General features: G+C 38.0%; 1 protein-coding gene across 13 annotated transcripts in view; it reads left to right on the top strand.

The window, feature by feature from the left end:
- MAP2K4 (mitogen-activated protein kinase kinase 4) overlaps window positions 1–10,901 on the top strand; it is a 67,266-nt gene that overhangs the window by 49,588 nt on the left and 6,777 nt on the right. For all 13 annotated transcript variants that reach the window (XM_042449544.1, XM_042449533.1, XM_042449540.1 and 10 more), the window contains 5 exons: window positions 2,041–2,160; window positions 4,656–4,775; window positions 5,147–5,198; window positions 7,867–7,994; window positions 10,138–10,215. In XM_042449544.1, the coding sequence (XP_042305478.1) occupies window positions 2,041–2,160; window positions 4,656–4,775; window positions 5,147–5,198; window positions 7,867–7,994; window positions 10,138–10,215 (498 nt within the window). The remainder of the gene's footprint in view (window positions 1–2,040; window positions 2,161–4,655; window positions 4,776–5,146; window positions 5,199–7,866; window positions 7,995–10,137; window positions 10,216–10,901) is intronic.

Here is a 10,901-nt window from a genome sequence, read left to right as displayed (position 1 = left end):
AAGCTGCTCTGATAGCCTTGGCTGAAGAGCGGGGTATAAGTAAATAATTATTATTATTATTATTATTATTATTATTATTATTATTATTATTATTATGCTTTAGGATGTATGTTCACTGTAAACAGGAGCAAGTTGTTCTAGATGTGTGTACATTTTCCTATAAGATAGATACATGTCAGCTATCCTGTAGTGTTGCACTTGCACTTAGCCTTGCACACCTTCAGTTGGTAAGGAGACATCAAACAGAGCTCCTCTCACTTTATTTATTAAGTACAGTGTCTTTATACATGAATAAACCTAGCTGTATTCCTGTCCTTGGCTACATCTGCATTGCAGAAATAATGCAGTTTGATACTGCTTTAACTGCCATGGCTAATTGTGATGGAATGCTGAAACTTGTAATTTTGTGAGATATTAAGCCTTCTCTGTGAGAGAATTCTGGTGCCACAACAAGCTACAAATTCCAGGATTCCATAGCACTGAGCCTTGGCAATTAAAGCAGTGTCAAACTGGGCTATTTCTGCAGTGCCAATGCAGCCCTTGTAGATAGTTCAGGAAATGACATGATGGTTCCACCACCTAAGATGACAAAGGGAAAAAGATTGTTTTTGCTACCATCAATTCTGTCACAAAATCCATGACATATTGGTATGAAATAATTTTATGCTTAGTCAAAGAAGAACTCAATGTCCTTCTCTCCATATTATGACATTTCTTTGCCAAACTGCATGATCATTTTTATTGTTTATTTTCATTGCATTTCATTTATTTACAACATTAAAGAAGGATTCGCAAAACTGCTGTTCACACAGAGAAAGTTTTCTTTATCTAAGGGCCTAAACAGTGATCTATCTATCTATCTATCTAAACCAAAATGTTAATGTTGAAGGGATGAAATAGCAGTGATTAAAAAAATGATTGTTACACAAGATTAACTGCAGAGGGTGCTGCCAGCCAAGATAAGAACAACTAAGAGCTTTCTTGTCTAGTACAAGCTGCATACTTGGTAAAAAAAAAAAAGTCTCTCCCCTCCTCTACAAAGGTAGACAGTGCCTTCATTTTTTTCACTCAGAGTTTTGGAAACACTTTCCTAATCATAACATGTGTACCACTGAAGAGCAGATATCTAGATGATACGTTGCAATTAAAATGTGTATATTGGAGTTGTTTTTCTTAATGGGAAATATAGATATTCAACCTTCTTGACTTTACAAAAGAAATTACTCAAGATGTCCAGTATTTACCAGGATCTCATTCCCAATCCATTAAAGTGATGAGTTATTAAAATATGTTAAAAATGTCAGTCCACTGAGCTCTTGAAGGTCACATTTCCACTATTGTGTTTAGCTCTGCAGTGTTTTGTGGCTTGTAACTGATGAGTTACATGATGCTCTCTTCCCATGGTGCAGCATATAATGGGCAACCCTCAGCACACCCATTTGGGTCAATATTTATTCCAAGTGACTGCATGCTCTTTGTCATTTTCACTGTCTTTGAGTTACCATTTCTATGTCAACCAGTGGATAGTGCTGTTTCTTTCTCTTCCAGATAGTGTGGGAATTAAAAATGAAAAAAAAATTACATTCTAGGACAGTGGTCTTTAAAGGATTTTGGACTTCAGTTTCCAGAATCTGAGATTATTGGCCAACATGGCTGAGGCTTCTGGGAGCTGAAGTCCAAAATCTCTTAAAGGACGTAGCTTGGTGACAACTGTTCAAAGATAATATCCCACTAAACTGTTAGCCATGCATTGCTGTATTATACTATATAATATAACATTTTATATTAATCACTCTCCTTTGTTGTTCTTACATTTTCAGGAATTAATTGTGCCTAATTGCTAATTAGTATGTTTTCAGCATGATTACTTTAAACAACTGGTTTGTTTATTTATTTATTTATTTTGTTATAAGGAAAACTGGCAAGCTAGGATTTTCTTCCAGTAAAGAACAGTTGGTTGATACCATGAAAACCTGTCTAGGAATTACTTATTGTTGTGTCCTTAGTTGATGACAATATCTTTTCCCTTTATTATTTCAGAGAATTCGGTCAACGGTGGATGAAAAGGAACAGAAGCAGCTTTTAATGGATTTGGACGTAGTCATGCGAAGCAGTGACTGTCCATATATTGTTCAGTTTTATGGAGCGCTCTTTAGAGAGGTAGTCAGTTTGTAACTGATAATTTCATCAATACATTCCTGGAATTTTTATGGATAAAGAATTTTATTAATTAAAGAGTCCTAGATGACAGAGATGCATATGAAGAAAATTGTATCTATACACCAGCACTGACTTTAAGAAAGCTACACAGTGCCTATTTCTCTCTGTATGTACCTGCATGAATGGTGAAACAGACATAGTGGATCCTCTGTGTCCCATAGTTGCAGTCAATGCACTGCACTAGGCAAGCATGCAGGACAAGACCTCCCTTGTTTTGGAATGTTCTCCTCTTGGAAGCCCAGTTGATGCCACCCTGGCTTCATTTCAGTGTCAAGTAAGAACATGGCTGTTTATTGAAGCCTTTGCGGCGTAACTGATTCATTCCAAAATGTTGATGCAGATGGTTTTCAACTGTTTTAACCTTTTAAACTTGCTTTTAAAGTGCAAAATTGTTTAATATGTTTTTACTCTGTTTAAATGATTTGTTATTTGTTTAAATTGTTTTAACTTTTTAAATTGATTTTATTTGTAGACTGCTCTGATATCTTGTAATATAGGGTTGGGCATAAATATTTTAATAACTAAATAATATTTGAATACATGTTATTTCAAAGTTTGTCAAAAAAGTTGATTATGGTTTTCTGCTCTACAGCAGTGGTTTTCGCTTCCTGACTTTCATGACTTCACATGTCAAGCACTCCCTTCTTCCAAAGATCTCAACATGGCATATATAGTTCTCTCTCTCTCTCTCTCTCTCTCTCTCTCTGTGTGTGTGTGTGTGTGTGTGTGTGTATCTCCCCCTCTCTCTTCTTCCTTGTCCAGCAGTCTTCTGCAATAAGGTCATTAATAAAATGTTCCTTTCCAGATGATGTGGAAAATATTTCCAGAAGAGACACCATAATGTGGCATTAAAGTGTGTTTTGTGCTAGGAGCAGGGAAGCTATTGTTCCATTTAGTCAGTCACTCAGGAAGCCTCCCTCCCACATACATTTTATCCTATGTAAGATAGTAGAGAGAGGTATATATATATATATCTTCCACTTCATCTATGAAGTTACCTTATTGCAGAGGATTGTCTCTCATATTTTAGGACATGGCATTGACCAAGGTTGTTTAGCCATGCCATCACCCAATATGAACTAAGAGCATATCCTCTAACATGTTCTTCCTATGACATGTTGTGACAGTACATTATAAGCAGATTAGTGCTGGGCAGTGTTTCATTTCAGAAAACCTTACTGTTACTAATCTTCTAATCAAGGAGCTTAGTAAGTGTCCAAAGAAACCAGTGCTTCCTATTTTTATCTGTATCCATTTCTACTTTCTGTGTATGTAAATCTATCCAGAAATTCATTTTGTCAATTGCTCCATAAAGCAACATAAGTGTAGTTGTTTACACAAGACTCATAAGATTTTGACAGGGTAAAATAAAATCTATTAGTGATGATTTGTTTGAAAGCTTGTGAAGGACAAGGTTCTTACTGTAGTTGTTGGAAGTTGGTTTCACACTTTGAAAGGAAGGTCCAAGAAACTACAAACCAGTGGGCTTGGTATCAGTATCTGGTACAATGTTCCAATAAAATGATTTAAAATGAATGTAAGTTATATTTTCGAATAGGCAGTTGCTGTAGAGAGTGACCAAAAATAATGTTTTAAACCTACTGATTTTTGTGGGGTTTTCGGGCTATGTGGTCGCGTTCTGGAAGAGTTTATTCCTGATGTTTCGCCAGCATCTGTGGCTGGCTTTTTCAGAGAATGCTGGCATGGGAGTGAGTGGGGTATATATATACCGTGTGACCCTTGGTTGAGAGGAAATGATTTACATGTTGATTTCTTTGTTGGCCAATTGTTGAATGGCAAGGCCTCAGGATATCTATTTAATTAATGATTCATTGTCTGCTTAGAAACCCCCCTGATCCTGGGTGGTTTTCATTTGCATTTGCTGGGTCTTGATTTTGGTGTTTCTCAGGACTGGTAGCTAAACTCAGTTTAAGCATTTCTTCTTTCCTGCGGACGGTGTCGAGGTGTTTGTGGATTTCAATGGCTTCCCTGTGCATTCTGACGTGATAGGTGTTGACATGGTTCAGAATTTCAAAATCAAGTCCCAACAAGTGCAAATGAAAACAACCCAGGGTCAGGTGGGTTTCCCAGCAAACAGTTGGTCATTATTTAAATAGGTACCCTGAGGCCTTGCCATTCGACACCTGACCAACACAGAGATCAACATGAAATCACTATGGATTCCAGCTGTGAAAGCCTTTGACTTCAGTCTTTTAGACCAATTGCTACTTGACAGAAGAGGAATCAGAATGTATTGTTATTAACAATTGTTAAGTGTGATCATAAACATTTGTATACTAAATGTCAGTGCCTATGTATTCTATGTCAGATTACTTTTCTTGCTTTCCTTTTCCATCACAACTCAGAAGAAGTGCTTGTCATATTTTTGCATAAATTTGACTAATAAAAAATCCTTTCTTCTTTTTATTTTTTAGGGTGACTGTTGGATCTGTATGGAGCTTATGTCTACCTCGTTTGATAAATTTTACAAATATGTATATAGTGTATTAGATGACATTATTCCAGAAGAAATTCTAGGCAAAATCACTTTAGCTGTAAGTTTTCTTTCTGATTTATTGCTGCCTTTTTTTGTGCACAGTTCTGCTTGCTTCTTTAATCCATGTCCTAGACAGGAGCTAATTTGACTTATTTAGTCTTGTTGCTGTTAAAATGTAACTACAAACAGACTTTAAAATAATTTATTCAAGCCCATTGAAGTATTAAGAAAAATCAAGCAACCTTTTTTGTTGCCTTTTGTTTGTATTAACTACCCTGTAACATGCTATTGCTATTAAAAGTGTGAAGGAATGCTTTCCTGTTGCCTCATAAGTTTCTGGGATGCATCTTAATGTTTATTAATTTTGAATTGTGTGAACAGGACTTTTAAAATATATTTTCCTCCATAAAACTTTTGCTTCTCTTCTAGACTGTGAAAGCACTAAACCACTTAAAAGAAAACTTGAAAATCATTCACAGAGGTAGGTTTTGCTTTACCTGTAGAAATAACCTCTCTTCCTCTTAAAATTATAGGTCACACAATGTGGCTTCTTCATAGAATTCATTAAAAACATTCTCCTTGTGCAGCATTGCCCTTTGTATTGTAGCCTTCTTAAAATACGGTGGGCCCTTGTTATCCACTGGGGTTGGGTTCCAGGATCCCCGTGGATAAGAAAATCCGTGGATGCTCAAGTACCACTAAATATAATGGCAAAGTAAATGTTGTCCCTTAAATTAAATGGAAAACCAAGGTTTGCTATTTGGAATTGATACTTTTTTTAAAATGTTTTCAAGCTGTGGATGCTTGACTCTGTGGATAAAAAATCCGTGGATAAGGAGGGCCTTCCACTGCTTAATTAGAAGCATTGATATGCTGGGTTAAAGAGTTTGAGTTCTGTCCCCTTCCTTTTAGTTTTTTTTAATCTGTTGTATTTGTCTCTTGATTTATTGTTGATGTTGTTATTGTTGTTTTTGTTGGATTGGATTCAAACACTCCTGTTTGAGGAAATCTGTTTATAGAATACTCGCTCTGGCAGCAGAGCAAAGGAGGCAGCTCCTTGTATCCTCGGGAATAGTATGGGGCTGCAGAGGGGAGGGATGAAACAAGGGAAGTTGCCACTCCTCCAGAAGAAGAAGAAGCCTGTAATGGATCAGGGTTCCTTCTGTGAATGAAAGGATCTCCTCCATTAGTGGAAGAGAAGCTTCTATGCAACCCACTGTTTTTACAGTGTTTATTATTCAGTTTTAAACTCTTACCAGTTATCCTGAGTAATGTACTTGTGGTTGAACAGTGGAGTACAAATAAACAGAAATACATTTTTCAAAAAAAAAAATGTTTTTAACATTAGTAGTGATCCTAAGCATGCTTGTTCAGAACTTCCACAGAATCCAGAAGGACTTGTGAATGAGCTCAGGATTTCAGAGTAGGTTTGACAAAAGTTTAAGTAATGTTGAATTCCAAATATTTTTCTGAAATTCCTTTTTGTATCTCACAGTAGCTGCAGAAAAATCATATTTTTAAAAACTGGATTTTGTTTGCAAAATGTTGAAGTGGAAATTAAAGGGTATGCTTTCCTTCCTCCTTTGGGAAATGTGTGTTACAGAAAAGATCTTTAACTTTCTAGGATAAAGAGAGTAATAGCAGGCAATCTTAGCCCCATTCACTTTTCTGACTCTTTCGTATTTTGAGTTTTGAAAAAGTTGTAGATAATTTGGGCAGACTAATGATACCTTCAGTTCCCACTGTTGAATTAGGCTAAGCTCCAACTGGGTTTTGAGGAGGGGATGGGATTTCCTCTCCTCTACTCTCCACCCTCTGCTTTGGAGAATTTTCCATTCTTTGAGCAGATATTGAGGATGTTTGAGCCAACTGGATTCCAGTTTAAGTATCTACCTTCAGATTCACAATTCAGATTAATATCCTACCACATTTTGTTTGACTAGATATGTCAAAAGGAGCATCTGGCCATTGTTTAAAATATCGACTGTTTCTGTTTTTGTGTGGCATGGTATTCACTGATGCTAATCTTCTAAAAGTACTCCTATGCAAAGAAAGTGAGGTCATGCTTTCTGTCCCTGTCAAAAACTTGAAAAGACACGTTGACTCCATGTACAGAGATAATGTGCCTCCAAGCTGGGTCCCCTACATTTTAAAAAGTTTTTGTGTGCTGGCAGAAAGAAACCACAGTGAAGGTCAATCCTTGCCTCTCCTGGGAGGTACTTCTACAGCCTGGGAGGAACCACTAAAAAAGACCCTCACCAGTTGTGTCTGTAAAAGTAGTGAGGTCAAGAAGAAGTGCTCCCCTGCAGAACTTAAAACTCAGTTAGACTTCTATAGGGAAATGGCTCTTATACATCATGTAGCTGTTTCTAAGAACCAGTAGCAGGAAAAAGCCCATAGATAATCCAGAACATGTTTGTGATTTAAGCAATTTAATCTTCTATGTAATCATTTTGATGGACTGGCTGCACATGTTTGTAAGTTCTTTTAAGTCTCAATATGGAACTGGCACTGATAAACATGCCAGGTCATGTGGTCCAGTTCAGCTCCTGGCATCTATGCTGGAAGGAAATAAAGCAAGGTGGAAAAGGTTGCATATCCCTTGCTAAGAATGTGGACATCATCCAACTTCACTGCTAGGCTGCTTTGTAGCCTGAAATAATAATGGGAGACTCAGTCACCAGTCTCTGGTGTAATATAATGTAATTTGATTTTTATTTTGGAACTGACCCTGAAACCTAAAGTACAAAACACACTGCAAAAATAATCCAGTTTCAGACTGCTTTAACTGCCCTGGCTCAATGCTAGAAGTTTCTGGGAACTAGTTTTTTTGAGACAGACAACCTGTCAGAGAGCTCTGATGCCACAGTAAACTACAGTTCCCAGGATCCCTGAGCACTGAGCCAGCGCTGTTAAAGAGGTCTCAAACTGAATTATTTATGCAATGTGTTTTGGACCTAAGTGTCATAAAGATAAAAGCAGCTATTGTTAAAATATGCTGTTGAGGAAGAAAGTTTAAAGCTACGGTACATAATGTCTTCAGTCCTCATTTTGTTTCTTGTAGCTATGTAACTTTCAGCTGTTTGAAAGTGAAGAACTTTGCAGCTTACTTACTTAGATGTTTGTCTGCTTGTTCACATTCTTTGCAGATATTAAACCTTCCAATATTCTTCTGGATAGAAATGGAAATATTAAACTCTGTGATTTCGGCATCAGTGGACAACTTGTGGACTCCATTGCCAAAACCAGAGATGCTGGGTGCCGACCCTACATGGCAGTAAGTAGGATTTAAAAATTTACATGTGATAGAGGAGGTGAGAAAGGGAATGGAATCTGTTATTTCACTACTCCAGTTGTGGACAAAAGTAAAATGTTCAGTACTAGAATTCTAAGCCATCCTAGAGTTGGATAACATTAATTGTCAGATTCAAAGCAGTGATCTGTTGACAACATTAGAGGAGACAAAGGGTGCTCAAAGCAGGGAGCCCAACATCCTTAGAATTTGCTCATCCTGATGTCTGTGTTGTACATGGGACAGATGCAGGGTAGAGCAGGCTCTCTTGCTCCCTGAGTCAGGGGCAGAAGTGCTGCTGATGCTGTTATCATCACCAGTCTTTATCACTCCTAGTATTACTGGCCCTCCCTGTGCCCCCTCTTCTGTTTCCCTCCATCCTGCCTTGCCTTGTCTTGCCACCTATTGCCATCTCACCTGCACAAACTGATTGGAAGTGCTCTGAAGGGTCTCCTTGCAATCCAGTATTATAGCCCGGTGGTCTTGGAGATTGCATGAGTCAGCAGCACACATGTGCCTGAAATGTTTTGGTGTGTTACGCTGATATAACTATACTGGTTAGTGTTCAGCAGGAGGAGGAAAGAATCTGTAGACAGAGTGACTGGGAAAGAAGTAAGACATTGAAGAAATAGGCTGCTTGGAGCTGGTAGATTTTCTCTGCCTTCTCTTGCCACCCTGTGCACAACCTTGCAGAAAAGAAAAAGACAACTGCTGGCATTGTGCAGCAACAGACGTCTGCCCACAGTCTCCCAGAGCACCCTGACTCCGCAGAGCTAGGTTTTGTGCTGGCTGTAGAGAATGAGACTTTCCAGATCACCACCAGGACAAGAAGTAGAGAGTAACATACTCCTGACACTCCCCTCATTTGAAAGTGGCAGAAGGGATTTTGAAGTACCTGAGAAAAGTCTTGCTGATTGGAGCATGCCATTGATGAAATGACTGCAGCTAAATTCATATTGGGACTCACATGAAGACACTGATGAGGTTAGACCAATGTGATGTAGCATTGCATGTGAGAGCATGCACACCTATTGCCTTATAGCCTCATCCTTGTGTTGGTGCAAAGTTCAGAGGCATCTTTTTTCCAGAGCACTGGCATTTGGATGGTTGCTTTACAGAAAAATAATTAAGATCCTCTGGCTCCTGCCAGTGTCTTTCCTGGAAATAATTATACGCACAGATGTATCTAAATTGGTTTGTATATTCCACACAGAACCCATAATCTGGGCTAAACAGCTACAGGTTTCTGATTTGAGTATATTCTGCCGTGCAGTAGTGTTATATCCTGTAAAAGGGACAAACAACTCCCCTCCCATCTCTTACAGTTTCTTCTTCTTCCTCCCTTTATATTTTTTCAAGTGTAATTTTTATTTCAATTTCAATTAAGAGGCTCAATCAAACAAACACATTAAACAAGCAAACAAATAAGTTAATTAAAACACATACCTTCCTTTTTTGTTTCCATTAATTACAAACTTAGTTACATACATATCTATTTCTTTAATGGAACAATATGAACCAGACAATCTTCTTAATCAGTCTATCTTCTCCATCATATTATCTCATACAATCTTCCCACTTGTTATTTCCTAAGTCTTCCAGTTCCCACATATCTTGCATTGTTTTGCTTTACCAACTATCTCCTTTATGTCTTTTCTTATGCTTACTCTTAAGCTTTATATTTCCCTATTAGCCACCCTTACAGTATTTTACCTTTCTCTTTTTTCTTTCATCAAATACACACTAAATGTAAAATAATACAAAGGTAAAAAATAAATATATGGCATTTAACTTATCACTACCAAGGTTGTCATATATCCAAACAATCTTGCTTATTCTAACTCTATTTCTTTTGTTGCTATATCCCCCCCCCCAATTTCTCTCTATATACATAAGAATTTTTCCATTCTTCTAACTGCTCCTTACTTGAGCTTTTCCTCAATTTCATGATAGCAAGTTTGTTTCCATTATATCATAAAATTTAATCAACCATTTGGTTGATTACATTTGGTATCTTATTTAATTTCCAGTATTAACATATAAAAAATAATTTTACCATAATTTTTCTCTGTCTGATTATCAAATAATTCTTCCTCTATATATGACTGGTTTTGTTGTCTTATTTCAGCCAGAGAGGATAGACCCCAGTGCATCCAGGCAAGGATACGATGTGCGCTCTGATGTCTGGAGCTTGGGGATTACATTGGTGAGTAAGAAACATTTAGGACATTCCATGCTACTGCTGACAAAACTTTAAAACTTCATATGAAATTGGGATATACAGGAGCAAAGGTCTTATGAACAGCTACACTTGCACAGCCTCCCTGAATGCCAGCCGTATTTCCTGCTTCTTCTGTGCTTCACTGTTTTTGGCTTCCATGCGTCCAATATGTGAGCAGTGATTTGGCTATTTCACTAGAGAGCAACAGTGCATACTGAACCTGAAAAAAACTAGGAAATCTTGCCATAGCTGTTTCTTCCCTTTCTACAGACACACTGTACGCCTGGCCCTCCTAGGTTTGGTCCACTTAGCATAAGTGGAAAAGGCCATACCTGTCCTCTGTTGTGATCACTCAGGGTCAGATCCAGATTGAAGGAAATGGTGATACCTCACAGCCTCCCTCCCCCTAACACCACCACTTTGCTAGTGATCATGATGTGAGATGTGGTGGCTGCAACAGTGGTAACATGCAGTAGTAGCAGCCCGCAGAGATGATTGGCAGTGGCACTGAAGGAAGCAGTAGTACAGTGCCAGGCAGACAGGATTTCAGCTACCATATCTGTCACCATTTCCCCAGAATGCCTTCTGCTTCTACTCAGCATATTCTATATCCATGGTGGTGAACCTATGGCACGCATGCCAGAGATGGCACATGAAGCCATTTTTTGTGG

Source organism: Sceloporus undulatus, chromosome 2, assembly GCF_019175285.1.
Source record: "Sceloporus undulatus isolate JIND9_A2432 ecotype Alabama chromosome 2, SceUnd_v1.1, whole genome shotgun sequence".
Lineage (NCBI taxonomy): Eukaryota > Metazoa > Chordata > Lepidosauria > Squamata > Phrynosomatidae > Sceloporus > Sceloporus undulatus.
Note: the sequence above shows the minus strand (reverse complement) of the source record. Positions and strands in the feature narration are given on the sequence as shown.